Below are 15,049 nucleotides of genomic sequence, written 5' to 3'. Positions count from 1 at the left end.
CGCATACAGCAAGGGCACTTGGGATCCCAGTGGGAGAAACAGCACAGCTCGCATCCTTGTCCTGCATCCCCTGGGGCCTGGTTGGCCCCTCCCTGAGCCCTTGCTGGTCCTCCGTCCTCGTCAGATGGGGCTGCATCCACCTGCATTCCTGCAGAGTGGGAGAAAGGGAGAAGTGACAGCAGATGCCACACCAGCTCGACCTGGGGAGCTTAGTGAAAGTTTAAGCCTCATTTAAATTCAGAGCTTGGGAGATTTTGAAGTTATCTCTCTGAAGGAGGATTTAAGACTCTGTCTTTAGCCAGGCGTGGTGGCGCACTCTTGTAATCACAGTGCTTAGGAGGCTGAGATGGGAGGATCGCACAGATTCTAAGACAGCCTCAGCTATTTATGAGGCTCTTAGCAACTTAGTGAGACCCTGTTTCCAAATAAATTATAAAATAGGGCTGGGATGTAGCCCGGAGGTAGACAGCTCCTGGGTTCTACTCCCCAGTACCACCAATACAAAACAAACAAACAAACAAAACTCTGGCTTTAAACAAAGACTCTAGAGCCCAGCACAGTGGCACATACCTGTAATCCCAGTAATTGGGAGGTTGAGACAGGAGGATCACAGGTTTGAGGCCAGCCTTAGCAATTTAGAGAAACTTTGTTTAAAAATAAAAATAAAACAGGGCTGGGAGTTTAGCTCAGAGCTGGAACTCTGAGACGCCAGGTGATTCTGAATACCTGCTGAGAACCCTGGGCCGGTTAAGGCCCTGCTGTCCCAGGCTGGTGACTGGGCCCAGTACCAGCGTCTTGGAGCGTCCTCTGACGTTGGGTTCATCTCCATGCGCCCTGTCTTAAGAAGGTGGTGAAGGTCCTCAGATATGTACTACTTACCATGTTCTAGGTCCTGCTCTGTTTCACAGATGGGGAAACTGAGGCACAAAGGGGTTAGAGAAAGCAGCAAGTGGGTGGCTGAGCGAGGCTGGGGCCCAGGCAGTGCAGCTTCAATCTCTCCTCAGTCCTCCTACTAACTTCTAGGGGACAGTGGCTTCCAAAGGACCCTGGGAGTGCTGAGACTTTCCTGTGTGCGTGAAGTCAGAGCGGTTTTCACAATTCTAAGACATTTGCTATTTTACTCTTCCCTCGTGAGCGCACAGGCGCTTTAAGGGGCTACGCAACCTGTGGTTTGTCACCATGCTGGTGGCTAACGCAGTCTGTGCTTGGAGACGCTAGTGGTTTAAACACTTCTCACGTGTAATTTCTAGCACAGTAAGTACCAGCAGCTCTAATCCAGATCAGTGAGCTCAGTAATGCTGGGAGTGGAGGGGTCCCGGGATAGTTTGCCATCTGTTGGTCAACGCTGTGACCAACGTGTGACCCCTGTCCAGCACCGAGCAGTGCCGACCCAGGGCAGGGGTTGGGGGAGCTGGGTGCTGCTGGGCTCTGCTCAGAGCCCTCCCGGTGCGTGGTGACGGCAGGTCCCGTTCTGCGCCCTTGGTGTGCCGTCCTCAGCCCCGGCCGCAGGAGCAGGCGGACGCTCTGGTGCGCGGCAGGCCTTTCCCCGGGTGGAGCTGGTCTGCGGCCCAGCAGGTTCTGATCCCACAGTGTCTGCAGTGCCCAAGTCTTTCACCAGTGTTTGTTCTAAGCCAGGCCTTGCACTGAGCGTGCTTTACCTGCACAGTCTTGTTGAACCTGTGAGGGAGGTGCTGTTGTTAGACGCTTTTACAGATGCAGAACCGGAGGCTCAGGGAGGTTCCACTTGGGCAGGCCCCGCAGCCAGCAGGTGGCAGGACCTGGACTCGCTAGCTCTGGGCGGGAGCTGGGCCCGCTGTGTCTGTGTCTTCCAGTGTTGCTCCTGGCTGTAGCCGGCTCTTGGCCGAGATGGAGCTGCGGTGTGCCTCTCCACGCTCTACTCTGTCCCAGGTCTGGCAGGCTGCTGTTGCTCTGTGCCACGGCTGCACGAAGGGTTTGGAGCAACAGGCAGAGGTGTGGACAGAGTGAGGCTTGAATTTTGGCTCTCCATTGCTGGCTGAGACCTCCTGAGCCTTTCTGATCCCCTATCTGTATGTGGGACAGTTGCTGCCACCTCAACTAAACAGGACAGTGCAGGCTTAGCGCTGGTCATGCGTGCTCAGATGGCTGTGGCCTCCGCTGTGATGTGTCCAGCATGGGCTGCCCTCTTGCTCGAAGCCTGGCTCTGGACCTGCTCGTCGGTGTCCACAGGAGGAACCGGGGTCCTGGGCTCTGCCTTGGCCTGCTGAAGCAGAGGCTGGGCGGGAGGGCATCTGCAGGGGGGCCTGGCTGCCCTGCTTACACACGACAGAGTGGCGATGCTCTTATTTGCCTAGCTCTTCATCAGGAGAGTGATGATGTAACTTATTGTTTAAGCCAAGTTTCGGTACCATTAGTAGCTTCTCTGGGACTTTGGGCATGAACCAAGGCTTTCCTGGAGAAAGAAAGCAGGCAGTGTTTGTCAGTCGTTTCCCCTCTCGCCATATTCTTCCTATTTCAGATGGGGACACTGAGCGCTGGCGAGGTCGCTCCTGCTTGTCACCCTGGCTCCTTGGCCGAGTCGTCTGCGCGGCTCCCCCTGCCGAGTGTCGGCAGAGGGGCTTGTGTGGAGCCCTTGTTTTCTGCTGTGCTGGAATCTTAAACTAGCAGCTTGGTAATGGGAAGAACCAACATTAAAACTATAAAGTGCTTATCTAGAAAAGATTAGAAGCCTATAAAGGAGGCTCCTGTCAACAGGAAGGAAGGGATGCCGGGTGTTTGTGCTTCCTCCCCTCCAACCCGGGCTTCCCTCCCGGCCTCCCTGTGGCCCGCCTGTCACAGACGATGGGTGCCCCTCTGGGAGAGAGACGAGGGCGCTGACACCAGCTCTGCGGCAGATGTCCTATTCAGGTCAGTTGATTTCTGTTCCTCCTGACTGCCTGAGAGGACCAATTGGCGAATTCTTCTTTCTCTCCGATGAGGACACATATGTGACTGTTCATTTTTGTAACACGTGGGGAGCGCCTTGGCTGCAGAGAACACTTAGGGAACCCTGAGGTTCTTGGTGCACTAAATATAGCGGGCAGTGACGCAGCGGGGCCTGTGATGTTGGAGCCAGCAAAGCTCCAAGTGTGGGGGCCAGTGTATTTCTGGCTCAGACATAAATAGATGCCCGCCAGAGGGCAGGATGGCCCTGAAGCTGGCAGGCGGTGGCAGGCGGCCTCGGGCAATGTGTAGTGTCCCCCCTGCTGCCACCTCTCCTGCCTCGTCCTGCCCGCTCCTTGGGGACCGCAGTCTAAAGGGTCATCTTGCACCCGGGGAGTTGTGGTTCTGCCTCTGGTGCTGAGCGGCTTTCACACACACTGTTGCTCATGGTGGGGTGGAAGGGGTGCTCTTTGGTCTGTGGCAGAGCTGCAGGAATGTGCCCCCCTGGGATCCTTGCCCCTCCTCCAGCCTCCCTCTGGGGCTGTGTCATCCAGGAGAGCCCCCGTTTGTTATGACAAAGGATACCAATGCATCCCCTGCGTCGTTTCTGCCCCGTTCTCACCTGGATGTTGCTGTGTCGTAGGGAAGGATGGAGACACTGAAGGATAAGACCCTGCAGGAGCTGGAGGAGATGCAGAATGACCCGGAGGCGATCGACCGGCTGGCCCTGGAGTCCCCCGAGGTAGAGGAGGCTGGCGGGGGCCCATGGAAGGCCAGCAGATCCTTCTGCAGGCTGCCGGCTTATTGGGAGTTTTAGCCGAACGCATCTGCCTTTTCTGTGAATCTCATGCTGGATTGGAGCAGCCAGAGGAGCCACTGAGGTTTCTGGCCGGTTCTTGGGTGCTCTGGGAGCCTAGGGAGTGGCCGGGAACCCGGAGTCCCCTGTGGACTTGCACCCTGGACCTCCCAGGGATGAGTCTCCCTCCCCTATGGGTCTGCATGCTGGCTCCAGCCCGAGTCAGGAGCTGGTCCTCCGGAGCACCGGTGTGCTTTCCCCAGAGCTGGGTGAGCCTGTGCCGTTTCCGGGAGCCCGTGGCCGGGACAGTGCTCGTCCCTGTTTGATCCTGTCTTCCATTGTAACTGGCACACGATGCTCTCAGCTCCTAGTCAGACTCCTCGTGGGAATAAACACAGCTTTACACTTAACCAAGGTCTTTCCATGCTGTCCCCATCTCCTGTGAGATGGGCGGGGTCAGGTGACTGGACATGGCCACATGGCCAGGAGTATCCACAGCTTCCCTCGAGTGGCCACGGCCTGCCCCTTGCCCCAGAGCTCCCGCCCCCTGCCCTCACGAGAGGCGGAGACATGAGTGCAAGGGACGCCAGGCTCATCTGGGCAGTGTTTGGGGTATATTCTAGTTTTCACTGATGAGAGGTATGGTGTGTCCCTTCTGTGGATCCACAATGCATGTTAAAGAAAAATAAAAAGGAAGCTGCCTCTTCCAGAGCCTCTGCCTGTCCCTCCCCAGAGCACTTCTCTTGTTGCGGGAAGCACGGTGTGAGGTGTTCCTTGCTCCTGTCCTGCCGTGCTCCCGGCCCACCACCTGCTCCTCCCCGAGTAAGTGGTCTTCACTGGGGCTGTAGGTGACTGAAAATGAGGTTGAAAAGATCTGCTGGGCTTGATGGCACACGCCCATAATCCCAGTACTTCGGAGGCTGAGACGGGAGCATCGCAGGTTCAAAACCAGCCTTAGCAACTTAAGACTCTAAGAAACCTAGTAAGACCCTGTTTTAAAGCAAAAAATAAAATAGAGATGGGGTGTAGCTCAGAGGGAGAAGGCTCCTGCATCTACTCTCCAGTACCCCCCATCACACATGGAAGAAAGAAAGAAAAGAGAAGAGAAGAAAAGTAGGTCGGCTGGTGGCAGAGTGGGACACGGCGTGTCCTGGTGCTGAGGCAGTGAGCCTGCACAGCGGGGTGGGGAGCACAGGTGGTCTCGGCCAAGCTCCAGGCCGGCTGCCACAGGGGCCAGGCAGCAAGCTCTGGGCTAGCGCAGGTCTCCATCCTTTACCTGCTGTCTGCTTGTCACATACAGGTTGAATATTCCTCATCCAGAATGCTTGGGACCACAAGGGTTTCAGATATTGGAGTCTTCTGGATTCGGGAGTATTTGCATAGACTTTAACTGGCAAAACATCCCGAGTCCAAAATTCTGAAATCTGAGGTCCTCCAAAATCTAAAATGTTTTGAGCATCATTGAAGGCATTCAGAACGCCGTGGACCTCTGAGCGTTTCAGCATGTATTTCTTGAATCCGTCATGAGCACGTTAAGAGGATCCCGGGCAGCTCCTGGGCGCGAACGTGGCAGAAGCCAGCCTTGACCTGAGCACTGCTAGTGGGCTTCTGGCTGAGTAGGCTGGTAGAGCCTGGGGACGCGTAGACTCAGGGAAGATGTGAGCGGAAACGACCTGTTGGGCTGGGTGCTCTTGTGGAGCCGCGGGGAGCTGTTGGTGTGTGGGTCCCACTCTCTTGGGGGTGGTGGGTTCGACTCTTAGGAAAGGGGACTCTTTGGTCGGGCTTCCATTGAAGCAGCAGAGGGCCTGGCCGAGGGTCGCAGCGCTCTTGGCTTGGGGGTGTGCTTTCTGTGGAGGTCCTGCGTCGGCATGTCCAGGGCAGCTCATCTGTACAGCTTCTGTGCAGGACTTGTGTCGCCTGGAAGGCAGGGGCAGGCCTTCCCGCACCAGTGTCAAAACTACCTTACCTGGGGCCTCATGGTGCTTCCAGCTGATATTCTGGCCGGGGCCACCAACTCTGAGGCTTGGGGACAAGTGATTGGGACTTCTGGTCCTGTCCCTCCTATCGAACCTCCGACTTTCTCTCTTAAATGGGTCCTCTGGCTCCCTGGCTCTACAGCCATGGCAGGCCTGGTGCTTGCCCATCAGGTGGCCTCAGCTTCCTACATTCGTCTGCCTCTGGGATTAAGTGAGGCGACTGGGTCCGCGTGCCTTGCTTTGCACCTGGGCTTATCCACCATGCCTGAGGTTCCCCAAGCTGAGCCATGAGTCCAGAAGTCCCTGGCCAGCCTGGTGGGTGACTGGTGACGGCTCTTCCTACCGTCACTTGTCCTGCTTTTCTAGGTCCAGGACCTGCAGCTGGAACGGGAGATGGCCCTGGCCACCAACCGGAGCCTGGCGGAGCGAAACCTGGAGTTCCAGGGGCCCCTGGAGATCAGCCGCTCCAACCTCTCGGACAAATACCAGGAGCTGCGGAAGCTCGTGGAGCGGTGTCAGGAGCAGAAGGCAAAGCTGGGTAGGGCTGGCGGCCTGGGGTGTGCTCTGGGGGGCTCCCCTGCCAACGCGGGGTCCTGGTCCAGGTTGGGGGGAGAGCAGCTGGAAGAGCATGGGGCGGGTTCTGCTCCTCCTCCCATGACAGGAAAGGATCAGCGGCCACTGAGGGCTGCTGGCTCCACACCCCAGGCCAAGCGCTTTCAGCCCCTTTCAAGCAGCTGTGTGCAAGTGGACGTCTATTGTTATTCTCATTTTCTTTCGTTTTTTATTTTTGTGTACTGGGGATGGAACCTAGGGGCATTCTACCTCCAACTACATCCCAGCCCTATTTGTGGTAGGTACTGGGGATGGAACCCAGGGGACATTTTATTGCTGAGCTACACCCCCAGTCCTATTATTTTTATTCTTTATTTTGAAACAAGGTCTCACTAAGTTGCAGAGGGCCTCACTAAGTAGCTGAGGCTGGCCTCGAACTGCGATCCTCCTCTCTCTGCCTCCCAAATGCTGGGATTACAAGTGTGTGCCATAACACTCGGCTCCAGTCCTTTTTCTTATTCTTTATTTTGAAAAAGGGTCTCACTAAGTTGCAGAGGGCCTCACTAAGTAGCTGAGGCTGGCCCCAAACCACAAACCATGATCCTCCTGTCTGTCTCCCAAGTACCAGGATCATGAGAGTGGACCACCACGCCCAGCTTGTTATTCTCATTTTATAGATGAGAAACCTGGGGCTCAGAGATCTGAGAACTTGCCCTGGTTACACAGCCAGAAGTAGGTGGAGTTGGAGTGTGAGTGCAGAGACCTGCGTCCTTTACCCCCAGCTCAGCCAGGACAGGTTAGGTGGCTATCCCCCGAGGCACACAGCCCCAGGACGGAGTCCCTTCCCTTTCCTTCCCGGCTGCTGTAGGGGCAGCTGCTTGGCCAGGGTCTCGGCTCGGCTCTCGGGCACCGCTCTGCTCAGGAGGCTGATCGTCTGAAGGCACTGGCTTGAAAGGGCCCAGCAGACCTGAAGGGGCTCTGCACAGCCCCGGGGAGGGGCTGCCCAGGCATGCAGATCATGCTGAGCGGCTTTGCTGAGGGCCTGCCTTCAGCACGGAACCTGGCAGCGCTGTTGAAATGCCTGCCTTCCTGTCCTCTCTTCTAGAGAAGTTCTCCTCAGCCCTGCAGCCAGGGACCTTGCTGGACCTTTTGCAGATTGAAGGCATGAAGATTGAGGAGGAGTCCGAGGTGAGGCAGAGTTGACATCCCCCTTCCTTGACAGGTCCCTGAATGGGGCTCTGGTGGTGAGCGCCAGTCCCTGCAGAGCCTGAGGCGAGGGGCTCGGGGTGGCAAAGACAGATGGTTACCCGGGGTCCCAGTGGAGGCGGTATGGATACAGATGCAGGAGTGCCCCTTATCTGCAGGAGATACCTTTTTTTTTTTTTTTGGTGGTACTGGGGTTCCCGGAAGCCCTTCTACCTCCGGGCTACACTCCCAGACCTATTTTATTTTTGGAAACAGGGTCTCTTAAGCCAGCGCGGCTGGCTTCGAACCTGCGATCCTCCTGTCTCCGCCTCCCAAGCACGGGGATTACAAGTGTGCGCCACCACGCTCGGCTGATACCTTCTTTTTTTTGGTGATACCGGGGATAGAACCCACGAGCATTCTCCCTCCGAGCTACATCCCCAGCCCCTGTTTTTTATTCTTTATTTTGAAACAGGGTCTCACTAAGTTGTGGAGGGCCTCACTAAGTAGCTGAGGCTGTTTGCAACCCTGTGATTCCCCTGTCTCAGCCTCACAATATTGGTATTACAAGTGTGCGGCACCACGCCTGGCAGGGGATACTGAACCCCACCAGTAGATGCCTGAGACTGAATAGTACCGAACTCTGTATATATAGCACCGTGTTTTTCTTTATATGTAGATTAATGTGATGAATTTATAAATTAGGCACAGAAGAGATTAGCCACTAATAAAACAGAACAGTTATAACAATATGCCATAATGAAAGTTTTCTAAAGCTTAGGAATCATTTGTTTCTAGAATTTTATTCTTTTTTTTGGCAGTACTTGAGATAGAACCCAGAGTTTTTTCTACCTCTGAGCTACACCCCCAACCCTATTTTTTTTTATTCTTTACTTTGAAACAGGGTTTCACTGAATTGCAAAGGGCCTCAGTAGCTGAGGCTGTTCACGAACCACAATATTCCTGTCTCAGCCTCCCAAATGCTGGGATTACAAGTGTGCGCCACCACGCCCGACTGGATTTTACTTTTTGTGTGTGTGTGTGTGTGTGGTACTGGGGATGCCTCTGAGCTGTATCCCCAGCCCTATTTTTTTTTTTTTATTCTTTATTTTGAAATAGGGTCTGAGTTGCAAAGGGCTTCACTAAGTAGCTGAGGCTGGCTTGGAATCTGCGTGATCCTCCTGTCTCTGCCTCCCAAATGCTGGGATTACAAGCGTGCACTACCACGCCCGGCTACGCTATGGATTTTACTCTTTTGAGGTAGTGGTTGACCCCAGGTATCAGATGGGAGATTAGGGGTGACAACTGTACTGGGAGCCTGGTCTTACTCACTGAAGGGGAAATGGGAGAGGAGGCAGGCCCTGGGGCAGCTCGCAGACCTGGATGGAGGAGCAGTGGCCTGAGCGCTGAGGATCAGCCAGGCCCACTCTCCCTTCCTGCCTGCCTTCCCTTGGCGTCCCTGCTCATCACGCTGTTGACATGTCAGTGCCACCGTGGGCTTGGCACAATGTCAGGGGGTGGGTGACCATGGTAGACATGGTTCTTGCCCCTAAGGAACTGATGTTCTTGTGAGGGAAATGGAACACACAGGTAGGGTGTGATACATTAGCAGAGAGAGGGCCCTCAGGAAAACCCCACCTGGGACCACCCCACCTGGGACCTGGCAGGCGGGTGCAGGGGGATTCCTCCACCCGCAGGCCCCTGTTGTCACGGTCTTGTGTTTTCCAGGCCATGGCTGAGAAGTTCCTGGAAGGCGAGGTGCCCTTGGAAACGTTTCTGGAGGACTTTTCCTCCATGCGAAGGCTGTCCCATCTGCGCCGGGTGCGGGTGGAGAAGCTGCAGGACGTGGTGAGGAGGCCCCGGGCTTCCCGGGAGCTGGCAGGCGATGCCCCTCCGCCCCGCCCGCCGCCCCCACCTCCGCGCCCCAGCCCGCAGGCCACGCCGCCCATGCCCGATGAGCCGCCACCCCAGCCCTCAGCGGTGCCTCCCTACCCGCTGCCCTACAACCCGGCCCCGGGGCTGCCCGTGGGCCCCACAGCCCAAGGAGCCCTGCAGCCGGCCCCCTTCCCCGTGGTGACGCAGCCCTTCGGCTCCTACAGCGGGCCTCCAGGCCCTGCTTACCCAGCAGCCCAGTCGGGGCCCAGGGCTGCTGCGGGCTACTCCTGGTCCCCACAGAGGAGCACGCCTCCCCGGCCAGGGCCCGGCTACCCTGTGCTGCCTACCAGCACCTCTGGCCCTGGGTACCCATTGGCGGGGGCCCGGACCTCCAGTCCTGGTTATCCTCAGCAGTCCCCCTACCCCCTAACAGGAGGAAAGGCCCCCTACCCAACGCAGCCCCAGCTCCCGGGCTTCCCGGGACACCCCCAGCCCTCCATGCCCCCACAGCCCCCGTACCCGCCCGGGCCTGCCCCTCCCTATGGCTTTCCCCCCACGCCCGGGCCTACCTGGCCGGGGTACTAGCTGTGGTCCTGGCCCTTGGCCCCTTCCCACTACCACCTGCACCACAGCCTTTGGCTCACCGTTGCTGAGATTGGGAGAGAAACCAGGCGTGGAGTTGGTGGCCGGTGGCGACACGTGGGGCCTTGGGAGCACCTGCTGGGAGCGCGGCCCCCAGAAGGCACTGGAGGGTGTGACTGGGTCGGCTGTGGCTGCCTCCCTCAGCACTCGCCGCCCTGGGAGCTCCTCCTCTCACTCCTCGGGTGCTGGGGTCCGTAGTCCTCTGGTGCTTGCCAGGCTGGATCCCAGAACCTCTTGGGGTATCGGTGTGAACAAGCCTGTGTGTGCTTTGTGCACATCGACTTGTGCCTATTTCCAAGGGCATCCTTGCTTTTGGTGACAAGGCAGCCCCAATGCCTTGTCCTTGCCCCGTCCCTGCCTCGCCCCCGCGCCTGTCCTCCGTGTGTCTGACCACTCAAGGAAGCTCTGCCCCTTGCCCTGCGGCTAGGGTTGGGTTGGAGAGAGAGAAAGAACCGAGTTAGAAAAAATAGCGGTTAAGTCTTGTCAAGCCATACTTTACCTCTGAGAGGCTGTCCTGTATATCAGTTTGAATGACAGCAGGGCCGGCTCAGCAGGAGCTCTGGGATGCCGAACCTGACCCCAGATCGAGGGGTTGCGCTCTAGCCCCAGAGCTCCCGGTCACAGTGGGGCCGGGTTAGGCGTAGAGGGCGGGCACTGCCCAGCCGCCCTGCCCTTCTCGGGCCCTCCATTCTGGTTGACTTTTTCTGAGGCTGACCCATCTGTCCAGCCCTTTAGTGCCTTGAATCTCATTGCAACCCAGTAACTCTCCCCTACCTCCAGTACCTCCAAGACACCCTAGCCCCGACTTCCCAAGCGGTGCTTCAGGACACCATCACTACACCAGGGCCGGTCTCTGCACTCTCCTGTCTTCTGAGGGAAAAGGCAGGGCTGTGCCTGGCACGCACAGCCCCACACGTGGCGTGCTGGGGTCTTAGGCGCGCGCTGATGGAAGTGGCTGCGCTAGAGCAGAGGGGGCAGGTGAGCGGAGCATAATGTGCGGGTTCCAGATGGAGCCGGGTCTCAGGCAGAGCCCGGAGCTGCTGCGGGGCAGGAGGTTGTATGTGCCTTGAAGTCTCCACTTCCCGACTACTCGGTCTCTGGAGGGTCGGCCGAGGAGGAGCCCGGTCTCTGGTGCCCGCCCTTCCCGGCCTGCGTGCCGCCCGTGTGTGTGAGGCTCCGTCAGCGCTGCCGGTTTCTCACCAACTGTGCTTGCTTCTCCTGAGTTATTTATAAAGAAAATCACTAATGGAGTCTACATGTCCGAGTGCTTCTCAACTGGATGTATGATCGCATGTATGTTCTTGTAATTAATTGCCATAATAAACTTTGACGAGTTACATCTAGTGTTGAGGCTCCAGTGGGCTTGAGAAATGAAGTGTGGGGGCCCCCGCCTTCAGAAGCGTGCTCTATGAAAGGCCTCTGCCTCCCGCGGGCCACCTCTGCCTCTTCCTCACAGAGCAAGGCCACAGGATGCCACCAGGGGGCGCCCGGGCCCCGGCCAGCGCCAGAGGCCATGATCCCGCCACCTGCTGGGCTGGTGGGACCTCTGCTGTCAGCTTGGCTGCAGCCCTGCAGTTTCTAAAGTGGGATTGCAGGGTGTGTTGGGGGGGGGGGGTGACACTAAGCCCTGCTGTAGATAGCCTGCTCCCTCCCCAGCCGCCCTGCAGCGTCCAGGGAGTTGGTCCTTCTGCCTCTCCTTTCCGCAGGGTGTCGAGGGTGCCGGCACTGCGCACCGAGCGTGCGCTTACGTGTCACCCCCCTTTAAGTGGGAAGGAGACCGCTGGGCAGGCAGCCAGTGACTGGGCTGCCCAGCTCGGGGGTGGAGGGGATGGGCTCAGGTTTGTGGAATCCCAGGGGCTACAGCACTCCACTGTGCCTTTGTGGTGTGGCACTAGAAGCCATCCCAGGACACTGCTGAGAGTCCCAGCTCTGGCCCAGTGGTTGCTGCCCTGTGCCCCACCTTGCAGGGGTCCAGGGTTGGGGACCCAGGACCTCAGGCAGAGCTGCAGGACAGCTTGGATCTAGGAAGAAGCAGCACATCTCGTTCAGCAGCGCACCACGCCACCTGCGTTGGGTGGGCGGCGGCAGTGGTGGGGCACTGAGGGGCCGACTGGCATGAGCTGCACCCAGTCACCGGGTGTGCTGCCCCACTGCTCTCCACCAGCCCGCACACCTGTGATGGTGGTGTGCCCAGGGCTCCCTGCATCCCAGGAGACTGCCGGTGGCTTTGCCAGACTTGGTGGGCCTCTTGCTGCCAGCCAGCTGCAGGGGGTAGCCCCTCCATGTCCATGACAGCCCGGAAGAGATCCTAGCCGAGTGAGGACACAGCTGTGCTGGTGGGGCGAGGAGGCGCGTTGAAATGTCCTCTGAGCTGTCGTCCCAGTTCGTCCCTGTCCCCCATGTCTGGATGCACCACAGCTTTGAGGCTAGGCTTGCTGCTCGGCGGTCTAAGGGAGCTTCCTTGACTTAACAGGAGCATGTGCTAGAATCAGGGGTTGTACACAAAGCAGCCTAAGGACTGTCCAGTAGACACTGAAGGGAGGTGGGCTCTCTTGAAGGATTCCTATACCCTGCCAGGTCCAGGCAGGCCCATGGGTGACCCTGTTTCTGGATTTCCAGCATGGTTGGGACAGATCTGTGACCAGGACTTGGCCACCTGGACCGTCAGAACTGGCTGGAGGGTTTTAGGGGCAGAGTGCTGACTGGACCGGAAAGCTGGTGACCCCAGTTCCCCTGATTCTGTGAGCAGCCACCCTACACATATCACGTCTCCCTTGCTTTTCTAGAGTTGGTTATTGGGGCTCAGACACCCATGTTCCCAGGAGGTAGTGTCAGAGCATGTAGAGAAAGGCCCCACCGGGACGTCCTGCCCTCCCTCTGCTTCAGAGGGAGGTGCTAGAGGCCCAGTGGCCCCGGCACAGCCCCCCCCCCACCTCTGCATTGGACCCAGGACTCCTTAGACACTCTCCTCTTGCTTGCAGTTAAGGAAACCGAGACCACTGGATTCAGCTCGATGTCTAGGATCTCCATGTGAATTATTTAAGCCCAGGGAACATCTCCAGTCCAATTCCCAGATTCTCAGGTTAGCTGTGATTGGCTGAGACTTTTAACTGCTGTGCAAAACGGAGGAGATAGAAAAGAAATGGCAGATCGGGCCAGAGGACTACGATGGAGGGAATTTCTTGAGAGGCAACAGATGCTAACCAAACCTCCTGGGAGTGACCAGGGGTTTACAAAACTCCAGCTGTTCCTGCGGATAAACAATCCCAGGAGAGTCCAGGAAACAGCATCTGGGACCCCAGTCAGAAAAAGGAGACACAAAAAGAATACTATCTAAGTCCCAGGAAACTGCCTCTGGGACCAGCTGGAAAAGGAAACTCAAGTGTATCAGCCCCTAGACCAGCCACTCTAAACGGATGTCTCGTTCTGGGAAGCCCTCCCTCTTGGGACCTTTTCTCTTTCGCGCAGGTGGCTTTGGCTCTGAGAGAAAGTGGTGTATAAATGAGGTACTCAGCCCAGGCAGCTCCCAGGGAATGACCAGAAGCCACCTGCTGGGCACTGAGGCTGACCCAGGCCCCTAGGGGCGGCCTGCACCTCTCTTTGGTAGATCGCGTGAGCTTTGGGAGAAAACACTGTAATTGATGGTGCGGGGCTTGGGCTCCTCCCAACTAGTGTCCCAAAGGCAGCCGCCGACACCAGGGTCCCCACTGCCCGCAAGGGCGCTCTGGCTCCTTTTTCTCCACTATTTTCTGTACAATAAATTCCCTGCTCGCCTATCTGTTGTCTCCGAGTGTCATTCTTCACAGTTTATTGACAAGAGCCCCGGTAAGGAAAACATCCGTTTCAAAATGAAAAGCCTAGTTGGCTAGGATTTACTAGGCTCCCCCTTGTGCAGGCTGTGGAGTGGTACCAGTGCCCTCTGGAGAGAAAGGTGTTTTTAGATGAGGGGCTGGGAGTCAGGTGGAGGGGGCAGCGTAGGAGCCTGGGCAGCCTTTCTGGGCATCTCAGAGGCATCAGCAGGGGTGAACCTGGACAGAAGACGCAGAGCACTGGAGTTCACAGGAAGTAGAAAAGACATATGTACAAAGAACAGGTTAAAATACAGGAAAGAAACCCCGCCCCCACCCGCCCAGGTTGCGGTCTGATTATCCTTGTCGCCTCTGCCTCCGCTGGGCTCAGAGTCCAGGACAAAGCCAGCTCTGCACGCGTCTGGGCTCGGCCCTTGTAGCTTCTGCATGCGGAGGGCCTGGCTGTGCTCGCGGCCATCTTCAGCTGGGCCAGGGCCTGGGGGTCCGTTGGGGAGGAGGAAGCTGGCCGGTCGCTGCAGTGCACAGGATGGGGGGACAGGCGCCCTGCTCTGGCTGGGAGTGGAAACTGGATAGTGCTTCAAATGGTGGATGTAGTTTCCTCCTGGCAGGCGGGTCAGGCTTTCTTCTTTGACAGTTCTGGGTGGGGGGGGACTTAGGTCAGGGGAGAAAATCTGCCCCGTGGGGGTGCTGAGGGCCCTGGGGGACCGGCCCTGCCTCAGGGACTCCCCCTGCTGGAGGATTGGTGGCTCTTGAGGAGTGTGACTGTCTCAGAACACTTACGGAGCCTTGAGTGGTGGTGGTGGTGCACACCTATGACCCCAGTACTTGGGAGGCTGAGATGGGAGGATCACAGGTTCAAGGTAAGCCTCAGCAACTTAGCAAGGCAGTCAGCAATTTAGCAAGACTGTTACAAAATAAAATAGAGGCCAGGCATGGTGGTGCACGCTTGTAATCCCAGCATTTGGGAGGCTGAGACAGGAGGATCGCAGTTTGCAGACAGCCTCAGCTGCTTATTTAGGCCCTTTGCAACTCAGCGAGACCCTGTTTCAAAATAAAGAATAAAAGAAAATTGGGCTGGGGGTGTCACTTGGAGGTAGAATGCCCCTGGGTTCCATCCCCAGTACCGCAAAAATAAAATAGAATGCCCCTGGGTTCAAAACAAAAAAAACACCGCCTAGAAATCTCTTTGTATGGTTTTCTTTCTTTCTTTTTTTCTTTTTTTTTTTTTTTTGGTGGTACTAGGGTTCCTGGAAACCCTTCTACCTGTGCGATCCTCCTGTCTCCGCCTCCCAAGTGTGGGGGATTACAAGCGT

At 57.1% G+C, this 15,049-nt stretch overlaps 1 protein-coding gene across 1 annotated transcript; it reads left to right on the top strand.

Annotated features, from left to right (window-relative positions):
• Positions 1-3,550: 3,550 nt before the first annotated feature.
• VPS37C (VPS37C subunit of ESCRT-I) lies at positions 3,551-9,870 on the top strand (the record flags this gene model as incomplete). The annotated part of the gene is made up of 4 exons (XM_080710488.1): positions 3,551-3,643; positions 6,040-6,211; positions 7,331-7,413; positions 9,139-9,870. 4 exons carry the CDS (start codon positions 3,551-3,553, stop codon positions 9,868-9,870), a joined length of 1,080 nt encoding a protein of 359 aa, XP_080566614.1.
• Positions 9,871-15,049: the final 5,179 nt, after the last annotated feature.

The sequence above is a fragment of the Muscardinus avellanarius genome (genome assembly GCF_963383645.1).
Source record: "Muscardinus avellanarius genome assembly, chromosome: 1".
In the NCBI taxonomy this organism is placed as follows: Eukaryota; Metazoa; Chordata; class Mammalia; order Rodentia; family Gliridae; genus Muscardinus; species Muscardinus avellanarius.
Note: the sequence above shows the minus strand (reverse complement) of the source record. Positions and strands in the feature narration are given on the sequence as shown.